This window comes from Protopterus annectens, chromosome 11.part0 (genome assembly GCF_019279795.1).
Source record: "Protopterus annectens isolate FY-2018-M chromosome 11.part0, PAN1.0, whole genome shotgun sequence".
In the NCBI taxonomy this organism is placed as follows: Eukaryota; Metazoa; Chordata; order Ceratodontiformes; family Protopteridae; genus Protopterus; species Protopterus annectens.
In genome coordinates, this window is record NC_056745.1 from 138,460,821 (window position 1) to 138,476,067 (window position 15,247).

General features: G+C 36.7%; 1 protein-coding gene across 5 annotated transcripts in view; it reads left to right on the plus strand.

The window, feature by feature from the left end:
- Positions 1-15,247, plus strand: part of LOC122815212 (voltage-dependent L-type calcium channel subunit alpha-1C-like) — a 2,602,552-nt gene that overhangs the window by 2,296,097 nt on the left and 291,208 nt on the right. For 3 of the 5 annotated variants that reach the window (XM_044087523.1, XM_044087521.1, XM_044087524.1), the window contains 2 exons: positions 848-874; positions 1,589-1,717. In XM_044087523.1, coding sequence (XP_043943458.1) covers positions 848-874; positions 1,589-1,717 — 156 coding nt within the window. The remainder of the gene's footprint in view (positions 1-847; positions 875-1,588; positions 1,718-15,247) is intronic. The other 2 variants (XM_044087522.1, XM_044087520.1) reach the window with 1 other exon arrangement.

A 15,247-nucleotide genomic window follows, 5' to 3' on the forward strand; every position in this document is an offset into this window, starting at 1 on the left:
AACCAGTAGATTCTAGCAGTGCACTTTGAGATGCTGTTTATCTGTTTGTTATATAAATAGTGCTTTACTCTTTTGTTGCCTCTTTAATGTAGGTCTGATTTGTGGGTTGAAGCTGCTTTCAGATCTGTAGTTGTCAGGGACACTGTCCCTTGATTAACCACTGTTAGAGCCTAAGCTTGAGACTCTGTCCCAAAGGAGATGAAGATGGGACATGCAGTCACAGGTACACAAGTTATGTGCTGACCATAATAATGGAGCTGTACCTTACAGCTTACAACAGGCTTACATACAGAGATCTGGAGAAGAGTCCTTAGTGACACAGCACTGTGGGTAGAAGGGGAAGGGCCAGGAGGCTTGGAAAGTTTAAATACTCGACTGTTTAAGTCCTGCTGGTCTTAGCCCTGAAGCTGATAAATATGGAATAACTTCAAGTCTGTTGTTATAGTAAGTATATAATTTTGTTTCTTTTTGTCTGTGAAGATAGGTACATTTATATGCAATACACTGATACCTAAAGGGATTACATATCAAAGAATGACCAATTTGCCTGGACAGTCCCACTTATTCATTCATTTTTTTATTATGAAGAATAAATATACTGCAGGAGAACATTAAGAAGACTAACATAAGAAGAAGAAGAGTTTAAATGGTGGCATTCATTTTCATTAACTTTTAACAATTTTTTTTCTGTTTTCACAGTGACTGTGTGAATTTTTTTAATCATTTCTAAGGTTTCTCCTTCAGCCTGTATGTTTGCAAATTATACTGTCTGCAGGCATTTTTTTTCTTAAAGTACATTTTTTCTTTCTTTCTGTCTTTCTTTTCCTGTTCTGCATCACTGAAACAGAAGCCGATACTATGAAGCACTAGTGCGGTATGTAGTCATTTGCTGTTACTGATGCATTTTGGACCTTTTTGTGCATTATTTCGGTTGTGATGGCAGTTACAGTACTGGGCTCAGTCTATGACATTTGTTCCCTTTAGTATTTATTTATTTATTTATTTTGTAAACCAAAAAGCATTAATATGTGCAGACGTTTTAAGTGGATAACAACATGAATATATAAGATCTGTTCCCCAATGAACATACCGTTAAGAGTGTAGTTAATATTGTGCAAGTTATCTGCATATAGGTGATTTATAGCTTTGTATTGCAGCTCTGTGTAAACAAAATGGTATCACTGCATCTCTCATATTGTTGTACTGTATTGCACGCCCTTTGTTAACAGCCTAAAAAAACATGATGGTAAAGTATTTGGTCTTGTTAACTCTGCTCAGTGATTTGCTTCCTAATGGTATTTACAAATTATTTAATTAACTTAGAAAATACGACCAAGATCATATTTAATGTTCTAGTTACTCTTGCTGTGCAGGCTTGCATACTGTGGCTTGAAGTGCATATACCGGTATTTATTTTTTCTGTAGAACTTGAAAGCTAGTTGAATTCATTTACTGTGTATCAATACATTGAGTCTTGGGTTGTTAATTCTTAACCTGTCCCTCGGGAGGTTGTATGTTACAGCAGCTGAGAAAATTTATATAATTGTTTATTACTATCTCACCCATTCATTTATCATCACTCCCACAGTTCTAACTCTGGAGACAGTCGCTTGCCTATTATATGTCGAGAGGACACATCTCTTGATGAGACGTATGATGAGAATTTTAATGAAGATGTTGACTGTTGCAGTGAACACAGTGCCCTGTCAACAGAAATGTAAGTTTCTTTCTTTCTGTATTTTTACCTTTTTTTACTTATTTTTGTAAGGAAAGTAAAGATTAAGCAAAATCTTTATTTCTTTAAGTAGAAGACATTAATGTTCTAGTACATTAGTGTCAGTGGTGTAGCAAGTAGCACATTCACATTCTCATTTGGTGCAGAAAGCTGTGGGTTCTATTCCCACACCAGATAGATGAATTACAGACAGTGCAGTGTAGCATAAGGAGGATTCTGCACTCCTGAGTGCGCTGTCCTTTTGGATGAGATGTTAAATCGAGGTCCCATCTGTTTGAGTTGGTGGTAGCTCAGGTTGATGTAAAAGATCGCACAGCACCCATTAAAAAGAGTCTTCGGTCTTCAGTTCATCTCACATCAATGATGCATTGGACCACAAGTTGAATCCACTGTGTCCTATCAGCTGCTGCTGCTTTATCTTCCTCCCAAGTGATATTCAAGTGACAGAGATCTCTTGTCACAACTCCTTGCCAGTTTTGTCATGGTCTGCCTGGTCTTCTCTTGTATCCAGCTAGTTCCTGGTTGAGGGATTGTATAGGAATCCTGCTAGTGTTCATGTGTTTAACATGACCAAACCAACGTAGTCTTCTTTCCATAATGGTATTTTCAAGTTTGTGTTGTTGCATTCTTTCTCTAACACTCTCATTTTTTACTTTGTCCTTCCACGATATTCCCAAAATGCATGTTAACTATTTATGATGAGTAGCCTCAATTTTTTTCATGGCTGATGCTGTGATTGGCCATAGCACCATATAACAGTGTAGACAGCACCAGTGCTTCCTATAACTTTACTTTTGTGAACAGTGCAATGTCTATTGATCTCCAGATTTTGGATAGTCTATTGAATGCTGCACTTGTTTTTCCAAGTCTAAACAAAACTTCCTTCTGCAGTTACCTGTATGAGAGATGAAACTGCCCTGGTAGCAGAAGTTCTCCATCGTATCTAATATTGATCAAAAAGTCCTTTATTTATATACAAAAATGACTCTTATTTACCAAATATTTATAAATGTATAAAAATATAAACATGCACATTTGTTTATACGTATTCATAATTTCCTCCATCTGATTTTGCTTAATATTGTGGCTGAAATAAATTTACCATTAAACATAATTTCATTTGTTCTTTCATTCCATATAAACCATATAACATAAAATAACGTTTTATATATTCTTTTAAAATATTCTTTACTTCTGTTCTTATAATATCTATGTTTGTTTTATCTTCTTTTTTATATATTTGAAAAAATGTTCTGTACATAGCTTTCCCCATGACTTTTTTACTCTTTTACATTTCAGAAACACATTTTCTATAGTTTATTCTTCTGGACAACGTAAACATATTCTATTACTTTTCTTTTTAAATGGCTTATTTCCTTTTACTGGCAATTTATCTATTACCAGTTTCCACAAAAAAATGATAGTCCACTTTCTGATTACACCATTTGCTTCTTTATTTTTGTAGCTTTAATTTTTTTCATCTGTGAGATTTCCCTATGGTTTTACATAGTAATGTTTTATCATTACATTCTTATACCATATTTTTCTATCTTTTTTATATCATCAATTTTTATTTTTCCCAAAAATATTTTTTCTGTAATATTTTATTTCTTCATTTATACACTTTTTCTCTTTTAATCTTTTTTACCACACCCCAAAATGTGTTATACTTATATTTATACAGTTTTACTACTAATCTGTCATCTTATTCATTTATCCACTGTAACACTTTATGCAAATTTAATGAAGCAGCATATACCACAGGGTTAATTAACCTTAAACCTTCTTCTTCTTTATTTACATACAAAACTCCTCTTTTTACTGGGTCTAATCGAGAACCCCATATAAATGAAAGCAATTATCTGCAATATTTCCTTTTCAAATACTGTTGACAACATAAAAATACTTGCTAAGTATGCTGGTTTCCCATAAGTACTGAATTTATCAAATAAGTTTTGTTCTGAATGATAATTTATATGCTCTCCAGAAAGGGCAGGTTTGTTTTATTTTTTTCTCTTGTTTTTTTTTTTCCCCATTAAATTCTATTTACATCTTTATTCCCAGATTTTATACCTTACACGGATATTTCATTCATTGTAAAACATATACCCCTGTCTTTACTACATCACCTAAACCTTTATTTTTCTCTTTATTTAAAGCCATAGACACTCATTTGTGCAAGTTACTTGTTTTATCCAGTTTTTTTTTTTTTTTGCAATTATTATAATGCCATTTGCATATGTTAACAGAACTGGAATTCTTAACCCTTCAGGTATTATATACCCCATCTCCTTTATTTTGTAATTTGTTTTGCATACTATCACATTCATAGCTAATGCAGAGTACCCCTTGGCTTAACCAGACATTTGCAAATATTTTTATTTTATTATTAATATACAGTGACATACATAATTTCCTAACTTTCTCACTTATATTATATTCTTTCATTATTACCCATAAGATTTCATGTCCAATTGTGTCAAATGCCGTATTAAGGTCTCATATCATGATTTTTGCTTCTTCTTTTCTATTCATAATATCATCCACAATTTCTCTATCATGAATAATTCTTTACAACCCTTTTCATTTTATATTATTTATATATATATATATATATATATGTGTGTGTGTGTATATATATATATATATATATATATATATATATATATGTGTGTGTGTGTGTGTGTATATATATATATATAAATATGTATATATATATATATATATATATATATATATATATATATATATATATATATATATATACTATCTTCCATAATATTTTCCATTTTAGTTTCAAATCTCTTTTGTATTATTTTCATAAAGGTCTTATAATCATTATTTTTCAATACAGTCAGTCTCCAGTTTTTCAGTTGTCTTCTATCTTCCTTCTTCTTTGGGGACATCCTTGGGGACATCCTTGAAATGTTGAAACAGAGGGGTGACTGGAAGCTCAAAAATCCTTCCTCTGAGAAATCCATTTTCCTGCAGGCCTTTTGTGCTTATCCATCTACCTCTTGGGTGACCCCTCCTGCAGATGAGCTAGTCCAGCTCGTGGTGCAGCGGCGGGCCTGGAAGAATCTGGACTCTGTTGAGCCAATCCCACAGAGACCAGATAAAATTCTATTCCCCCCGAGGAGAACCCACATTGGTCTAAAGGTCTACCAGTAAATGCTATGGTGTTGGCGACAGCCACAAAGAAAAAGCTTGCCGAAGAGAGCCAGACTATTCACCCATCTAACAGGGAGTCTTTGGCAGTAGACTGATTAGGGAAGCGAGTCTTTGCTTCATCGACCTTTGCCATATGGTACTTGAACTGTCTGACACATTTTATGAGGCTGCAAAGAGACTTGATCTCCGAACTCTCTGGAACTCTTATCAGGACAGGTGTCTGACAAGGTGAGTGACAAAGTTGCCTCGCAGCTCGCAGTCCTGGAATTGATATCAAACTCGTCCATAAGGTTAATATCCCGTGCAACTGAAGGGGCAGCAAGAGCTGTTGGTTCAGGCGTAGTATGAGACGTCATGCCTGGATGCACCTGTGTGATTTCACAGACCCCTTTAAGCCTTCCTTCCCTAATGCTCCAGTCGAAGCATCTGCCATATTCAGCCCAAAAGTAATGGACACTCTAGCCAGGTGTGAGAAGGATGGTAAGACCCTGTCTGCCGTAGGCGTATGCTTTTCTATCCCCCAGCATTCCTTCTCCAGGAATCAGAGGAGTGGAAAGTTGTGGCACAAGAAGTCTCAGGGTCCTTTTCATGACACACGTGACAAGTTCACTCCCAGAGGCAGAGGGGGTAACTCTTCTGGAAGACGCTGCTACTGAGGCAGAGGGGACCTGCATAACCAGGGACCCAGAGACTCATTCTCTGGACAGTCCTATCAGCACTCCTGAAGAGCGGCCCAATTGCTTTCCTCAGGAAGCAGTTGCGGGATGTTTCTCTCTGCACCACGCTGCCTGGCAATCAATAACCACCGACTCTTGGGTGCAGAAGATAATAACCAGAGGTTACCACATCCCATTCGATTCTTACCCAAAGCCACCAAGCCAAATTCCCGATGTTCCACCCAGTCAAAGGGAAGAAGCAGCCCTAGGTATAAAAAGGCTGTGTCAAAAAAGGAGTCATCCAGGCAGTCCCTGCAGACCAGTGCAGATCTGGATTTTACTTAAGATTCTTTTTGGTACCAAAAAAAAGACAGGGAACTGGAGACCGATTTTGGATCTCAGCAATTTAAACAAGTTTGTCGCAAAACAGAATTCTGCATGGTCACGGTTCAGTTCATTCTCCCTTTTTTGGGGAAAGGAGATTGGATGTGTTCAATGACTTCAGGATGCGTATTACCACATCAAAATGGACAAGCACTGCAGAAAACTACTTCGCTTCTGGCTGGGAGCCAATCACTACCAATTCCATGCTCTGCCCTTCGGACTCTCTACAGCCCCCAGAGTGTTCACCAAATGCATGGCAGTAGTGACAGCTCACTTGAGACTGCAAGGATTCTGGGTGTTTACATATTTAGATGATTGGCTCCTCACCGCCCCCACCAAGCATCTGCTGGTAACGGCCTTAAAATACACCCTCTTTCTGGTGAACCTTCTGGGAATATTCATAAATTGGGAGAAATCCAACCTGATGCCGACCCAATCCATAGAGTCCATAGGAGCAGTATTAGGCACCCACTCCTGTTTGATCTCTCTTCTAGAACACAGATTACAAAGACTAAGGCTTCAAATCCGGGTGATACTCTGTCAAAACAAAGTGTCAGCACAAGAGGTCCTTCAGCTCCTAGGTGCTATGGCAACTTCTATACTAATGATATCTCTTGTGAAACTTCACATGGGACTCCTTCGGTGGCTTCTACTATCTCAGTGGTACCCAAATCATAATCCTTTGTCCTTCCAGATTCAAATAAAAAATCATTGCAAACAGGACCTAATGTGGTGGATGAGGCCAGAGACAGAACTTTGGAGCTGCCCCTTCCATTCTCCTCACCCAGAGCCACTGTGATCATGGATGCTTCCCTGATAGGGTGGGGGGGGGGGCATTGTCAGGGAATGACAGTCCAAGGCACATGGTCTAGAATGAAGGCCAGTCTGCATATCAGTGTCCTAGAACTGCGGGCAGTGCTTCTAGCATTGCACGCATTCCAGTCTGTCCTTATTTCTGGGACAATTGCCATTCAATCAGACAGCATGTCAGCAGTCTGGTATATCAACAAACAAGGGGGAACCAAGTCCTACCCCTTATGTTGAGAGGCCATAAGAATTTGGCAATGGGCTTCCAACCGCTTTCTGATAGCAATGTATATTCCCTGGGATGCCAACGTGATTGCAGACAAGCTCAGCAGATGTATTCTCCTACCTCATGAGTAGTCCCTCAATCCGGCCATAGCAACAACAATTTTCAGCTGTTGGGGCCAGCCTTGCTCCAGCCTATTTGCCTCCCCATCCAACCACAAATGCAGCAACTACTTTACCCTAATCCCCCTGTAGGGGGAGTCCCCGAGGGATGCGTTAATCCACGATTGACCCACAGGACTTCTGTATGCTTAGCCCCCATTCCTCTGATTCTCCAATTCTTGAAGAAAGCTCTTCAGTTGAAAAGCAAAGTGATCCTCATAGCCCCCTACTGGCCAAGTATGGTTCCCCTTTCTTCGGCCTCACCTATTATGTCAACCGTGAATTCTGGATCCAATTCTAGATCTGATTTCTCAACCCCCCAAGGGTTGAGCCTACCGAACTTAACCAGTCTCAAGCTGACAGCTTGGTTTCTCCACTTCCGCTGATCGCCAGACATGACATTCTTTCCTCCCCAGTACGTGATATTATTCTGGCCTCTCACAAACCATCCACCAGCAGACTTTATCTAGACAAATGGAAGAGATTTCCGATGTGGTCTAAGGAGAGAAAACTAGATCCGTACACAGCCCCAGTTACTGCAATTCTGGATTACTTGTCCAATTTTTTTTGCAGAAGACGCTGCAGCTTCCACTATATGAGTCCACCTAGCTGCCGTTTCAAGCTTTCATAATGGTTTTGGGAATTCTGCTTTGATCTCACATTGTCTGTGTAAAACCTTTCTGAAAGGAGTCTCTCACATCAGACCCACTGTCAGACAACCTATAGAACCATGGGACCTTAAACTAGTCTTACAATCTTTGACACAACCTCCTTTTGAACCTGCAGCAACTTGTGACATCAAATTTCTGTCATGGAAATCTCTTTTTCTGGTGGCCATCACATCAGCTAGGCAAATTTCAGAACTCCATGCTCTAAGCATAAAATGTCCCTATTTGATTTTCCACAAGGACAGAGTATTACTCCGGACAAATCCTTCCTTTCTCCCTAAAGTGATTTCGGACTTCTCCATTAACCAGACTATTGACCTACCAGTTTTTTCCCAAATTTTTCAAATAAAGGGGAATAATGTCTACATTCGTTAAACGTACAAAGACAATTGAGATTCTATCTGGATAGGACAAATCCAATGTGCAAATCTCACCAGCTATTTGTTTCCTTTTCTGGTCCTAAAATGGGAACGTCAATTTCTAAGGTAACCCTTCCTAATGGCTCAGAGACTGTATACTTTTCATCTACTGTCATGAAAAAGAACCTATTCCACAGAAAATCAAAGCTCACTTCACTAGATCTGTAGCTACTCCTGTGGCGTCTCACTCAAGAGCTTCTTTGAACGATATCTGTGCAGCAGCTACATGGGCTACTCCTCATACCTTTATCACTCATTAGAAATTGGATCTGGTCTCCAGCGGAAGAGCTTCATTTCGCTCAATGGTGCTCAGGAATATTCTTCCATAGGGCCACTCAAGTGACACAAGGTAGCTGGGGACTCTGTCCCATCAGTGATGAATGGAATGAAGATTAACAACATCAGATAAAGAAGTTATGTCTTACCATAACGTTCCATCTGTGTTGTTGATCTCCATCATCATCCATTCATCACGTCCCACCCTCCTTCCCCCTGCTAAGGCTCCTGGGGGATACTTTGGGTCCAAGTCCTGAAATAGGGTACTTGCATAGAAACTGCCTCTGCTTTACTAATAATGGGCAAACTCGATCTGAGGTAACAGGGAGAAGGGTAGTATGGGTAAAAGTTTAGCTCGAGAGTTTTTGGCTGGCGCAAGCTTGGTATAAGGATGGAACCGACAACCCATCAGTGATGAATGGATGAAGATCAACAACACAGATGAAATGTTATGGCAAGACATAACTTCTTTGTTTGCCATTCTTGTATATCTCTGTGCATTAGATATTCAATTCCATCTGAACCTGTAGCTGCTTGTACATTTACTGTTTTCATTTTTTTTAATTCTATCATTGTAATCCTTCCTTCCATTCTCTCATTTTCTTCTTCGTTTAATTTTTTTTAAGTTCCATTCATGATGGCCTATATATCATTTGCATTATTTGTTTTTGCATATTAACTACACTTCCTTCATCACACAAGTATGGATGTTTTTGCCATGCTTGTATTCTCCATCTTACTGTATGTATAGTATTGTACTAGCTAAACCAAAAAAGAGAAAAAATGGCACACCAATCCAACTGAGAATAAATAAAAGAGCGCCAAAGCTAAGGTGAAACTAGTCCAATATTGTTACTATCTTTATTCAAAAAAACACAGACTGTTGTACTAGCTAATTATTGTATTTGCTTATAGATTTGTGGAGCTTTTCTCCCTGGGCATCCATTGAAAGTGGGCTTCTGGCCCAATCAGACTTTCCCAGTAAACGAATGTAAATAAATAAATCATTCCTTAATTCTCCTATTATTCTTTTATTTTCTTTAACCACTTTATATAGGTATGGTGCTGCTTCTTCTTTTCTTCCTTGTGAAAAGTATCTTTGTTTAAGTAACATTTTTTTAATTTTCTTTTGATTCATTTCATATAATTTTCTTTCTTTTTCTAGAAACTTTTATTACCTATTATGTCTTTAAAGGCTTGATTACTGATTTTCTTATATTTGCAACTATCTTGCATTTTTTTTTCCTTTGCCATTCCAGTACTTCTTTTTTATATTTTTCTTTTAAAGTAATCCACCAACTTCTCCAGTCTTTATAAAATATTCTCATGTCTATGTGATCTAACCATAATTGATGTATTATTTTCCTTACATAATAATTTAAATCTGTTTCATTAATTCTCTTTATACCTCTGCCTATTTTATATAACCTATTCTCTCTTGAATCTTTATCCAAATTACTACATGATCTGAGAAACCTGCAATTTTAATCACTTTATGTAATATTTTTAAACTCTCTGATAATATAAAATAATCAGTTTCAGTTCTCAAATTACCCCTTTTATATGTCCAATGTTTGTTTTCCCATAAATACATTTTACCACTTTTAATCATTTCCAAAATAACATTTACAGCTGCCCATTCTTTTCTCCTATATCTTAAATTACAGTTATAACTTGCATATTCAAACTAACATAATCAAAAACATTTTCATAAACATACTCTCTCTCTCTGCTTCGGTAAAGTATATGCATAAAGTGTAACCATTCTATGTATCTGATTCTTGTATCTTATATCTAATATTAAGATTCTTCTTAATAATAGGAATGTGCAATCCAGAATGTCTGTACATTCTTTAGATAAAACTGCTATTCCTGAGCATTTTTCTTCTCGTATATTATGTGTAACCTTACCTTCCCATAATCCATTTAATTGAATTCTTTCTTCTTCTGTTGTTATTCTTATATCTATCAATATTATGATATCCATATCTTAACAATCTACACCTTTACAACACTCCCAACCTTCATTGTACATGTTTTCTACTACTCACATTTATGGCTAGAATTCTCACTTCATAGAAAAGTATCTATTATTTTTATCCTTTTTCTTTTTTGTTTTCTCCTATACTTACATTTTTAAATTTGCATTTTCTATTTTTCACTCTCTTCCCAATAGAATTTCTTTTAGTTTTGATTCTTATCCATTTATCTTCCCCTTCTTCACTTGAAATGCTTAATTCTTCTTTCTCTTTGTTCTTTTTGTTCTTCTTCCCTTGCATGTTCTTCTGTCTCCACCCTTATGTCTTCCTCATTACTATTTTCTTTTTGTATCTGTTCTGTATTATTTACTAAAACAATCTGTCTTACTTGCTCTACCTTTGTTTCCTTTGTATGATTCTCTTTAATATTACAGTCCATCCACGAATGTCCTATTTTTCACACTTTATACATTTTTGTTCACGTTTTTTGCTTCATGACCAGATTTATCACAAATTAAACATTTCTTTTTATTACAGTTATTAGTCAAATGGTCATTTTTACCACAAAAAAAAAAAAACATGTATTTGGTTGACCCCAGTATTTAACAATTAAATCCTCTGTTCCCTTCCACATTAATTATACTGGGCACATGTATTATTTTCTCACTTTTGATTTGCAATATCTCACCACATTCCCATCCTCCAGTCCATAAACCTCTATTTTCATAAATCTTTGTAGTGTCCGTTACATCCCTATACACATCTTTTTAAATAGTATTTTTTAATTATCTCTTTCAACTTCTGTACAAAATTGTACATATATTCTTTTGCTTCTCCATTAAATGCTTGTACAACATGTAAGTTCCAAAGATTTTCATTTTTTCTTTTTTCATGTTGCTCTAAGAATTTTTCCATATAATGTGCTTCTTCAAAAAAAGTGTCACAGAAAGAGTCCTTGTTAATACATATAAATGCTCTTATCTCTCTGGGTTCAATGCCCAGAGGTGAAATAATGGTGTCCCATATTTCATACCTGTCAAGCTCTTTTTCTCTCTTGCTACTTATCCTTACTCGATTTTTTCTTCTTAATTCTGTTTTCTTTTCTTCTGTTCTTTCACTTTCTCTTACAGTCTGTGCATATGATTTCTTTTCTTCTGCCCTTATTTCTTGAAATTCCTCTTCTTATATTCTGTTCATTATTTTGCCCCACAATACTGCCTTTTCACTTTCCGTTTCACTCTGCTCAGTTAATTCTTTTAAGTACACATCCCGCAACCCTCCTGACTGGAGGGTTGTAACAACACATTCAGGTATTGTAGGATCTGTTGCAAATAAATTTTGTTGGAATAGCTCCTCCAAATCTATGATGCTTATTCCAGTTGCTTCCTCTTGCCCTTTAACAGGCTGTTCTGCTCTTTCTTTTCTCTTTTCTTCACTCTCATCACTCCGCATAACCTCCAATTCATTATTTACTATATTCAGTATCTCTCCTGTTTGATTTTCGCTCACATTTGACACCTGTAAAATGCTTTCTCCATCCTCCATGCTTGATTTTCAGCTTCCTGCTTCCTCACGCCACCTATGGTCCCATACCAGAAGACAGGAAGCATAACAATGAATTTAGTTCCCGTTTGCAAACAGTAAGTTCCCCAATGCCCTGGCCAGATTTCCCCAGTAGTAAAAGTACCAACTCGTGTCTCCTCTGAAAAGAAGTACTAGCCTAGTGGGACTAACCCGGTCAACAAAAGATAAATACAAAAATATTAGCCATATAGAATTATATACTTGTTGTCTTATTTTTTTTTTTAATCCGTGTATGACAGAATGATATGTTCCATAAGATGGATAATGAGAATTACATGTGAAGTGCTAATTAACTGATTCACAAGCAAGAAATGTCTAATCTATCTTAGGTTCATTAGTTCATAGGTGTATACTAGGCTAATGACCACAGGGGCCTTTTTAAGGCTCACCATTCATCCCAAATGTATCTGACAAGCTTTAGGAACACTAAGATTATTCTAAGGGGTATATATATATATATATATATATATATATATATATATATATATATATATATATGTGTGTGTGTGTGTGTAGGCTTAGGCTTAGGTGGTCAATCATTTACAGGCTGCTACTGTCCATTAGGAACATAGGTCCCATACCACAGGTGAATTTCCAATTCTACATCCACCTGTCCAAGTTATGCTTAAATTGGGATAGGGGAAAACTCTGCTTCACATGGATACCTATTTCACAGAACGGGTAGTCTCTGACACACATACCTGTCTCTCCAAACATGTCTTATTTATGTCGCAAGCAAGTTTTAAGTCCATTGATCGGGTAATCCTGGTGTTTGTTTTGCAGATATGCAGAAGGTCCATTAAAGAGGGATCAAAGGATGCCTTGTATGCCAGGCATAGATTGCCTCTGAACATTCTGTTGAAGGCTGAGTATAGGGCTAGGGCTTTGAGACAATCTGTGTAGGATATGTTGTTTATGCCCTGTATCCTTTTTGTGCGGAACCTCTGTGGATGTTGCAGGTGTTGCATGTGCCTGGTCAACTATATACCAAAGGGGGTGATGTACTCAGTGACTGATCTGATGAGGGCTGAATACAGTGGAATGATGATTTTCTTGGACCTAGATGCCATACCCTTAGTTATGAGTTGCACAAGTTAAGTTAGTTAAGCTGCAGAATCCAGTCGACCAACAACCTTCTTCCATACATGTATTAGAACCATGATATATCAGCTGCATGTATTTATGAAATTTTTCATGTCTAATCCAGTAACAGCCAGGGAAAAGAAAATATGCTGCTTTGGGTATCTTTCCAGATATTCAGCTTGGTGCTCATTTGCAAACCATTCTCCCAAGCATGTTGACCTTCAAAATGTATCTATTTCTATGAGCTACTTGAAATTCTCTATAATGTCTTATTTGAACAGTTTCATCTTGCTTATCTGAACAGCTTTTGGTGTCACTGCTGCTGGCAAAGCTGTTTCAAGGACTTTGGCAGTTGTTGCATTGTCAGTTATTCTACACTGTCAACATAATTGAGAAGGTGGACTTCCAAGATTGCTGTACACTGACCAGTAGGTTGAAAAGAGCTCTCTCAGTGTAAACACTGAAACTGAAAAAAGGAGACCAGTAAAAGTTATCATTTTAAATGGAATTCAGTTGCTGACTAGTAATTATACTGCCTGGATGTCAGCAATGATGAATTTGGAGAAAGAAAGGGAAAATCAACCAGAAAAGGAGAAGTAAAAACTCTATCTGGGAAGAATATTGCAAATGTTCAGCAAAAAGCAGACCATGTTTTAGCTCAGATAGAGCAATTGGCTTCCAATAATTTAGAGGAAAAATAAATAAAATGCACTCAGAGGTGTTTAAAATAAGTGAAACACTAAAGAAATATATAAAGGGCTAGAAAAATAGAAGAAGCTTTAACTAGCTATTCAAATGAAATGATAAAACTGCACAAATAAGTTGAAATGAGAAAAAGCTTCTTAAAAGGAGCTAGAATACAAAGCATGCAGAGAAAAAGAGAGCTTTTCTACTGTATCATAGAAATTGGAAAGAACAGACTGCATTAATTATATGAAAGTAGAAATAAGCAGCTGATTTGGTGTTTCACAGTAGGATTTGTTAATCAAGAGAGCACGCCATGTATATGCTCTGAATCGTGCCATGAGAATTCAGTCAAGAGCTATTTTAGTAAAGATACAGTCATAGCAGCAGAAAGAGTTGCCCCTGTCAAAACTGTGTCAAGAGGGAAGATATTAAAATTAGGAATGGCAGATTGTTTGTGGAAAATTATTATTCACTGTACATCAGGCAGAAGAGAAGCAAATTTATCTTAGCAATCAGGGAATGTTGAGAGGCAGGTGTGAGATTTCAGCCTGCTGTCTCCAGCTTTCTTCAGAATATTTTTCATAGAGGATCAAAGACATTTTTGGATACAGAACTGATCAAGAAGGAAATACAAAGTTTAATCAACAAATAACAAGGAAACAAGCAGAAGGGGGCTCTGCTTTGTATTCTACTGACAATAACAAAGCAAATCGAGAAACATTGCCAGTTAAACCGTTTCCATTCTTCCAAAGAAGAATGCTTGCCTAACAGAAGAAAACACAGGAGTTGACTAGAAGAATCATGAATACCTTGGATTTGAACCAGAGAGTGATGTTGTGACATGGAGAAGATCGAGAAAACGACCAACATTGTGAAATGAATGAATAAATGGGAGACTATGAAGCATTAATCCTAATAAATGGGAGACTATGAAGCATTAATCCTATTATATATAGGATACAACATGTGAAATGTGATTTTTTTAAGAAGATGCACCTGAAAAAGACTAGAATTTTGTTGACTCTGTTAAACTGCTGGGTGGAGTATAAAGCATATACCCCATTTTATGTCAATGTTGTAAGTAAAACAGTTTTTTTCTTACAAATATTTGTATAAACATTCATGATGCAAATGACATGTTATATTATAAAGCAGCTTTGTATAGGGTGCAGTCAGGGGTATCTTAAATGTGAGGTGAGGTGTCTTTTCAGTAAATGTTATATATATTAATGCAAGAAAGTAGTTTTTCTTAGTTATAATGTATACAAGGTTTACAATGTCCATACCTCTCAACTGTACAGATTTTCACAGAATGTACAGATTTTTGCTGCATAATTTTGGTTCATTTTTCATACAGTTTTGGTTTTCTGTCAAATATGGGCAAGTTATTAAGCACTGAAGTCAGAAAATAATG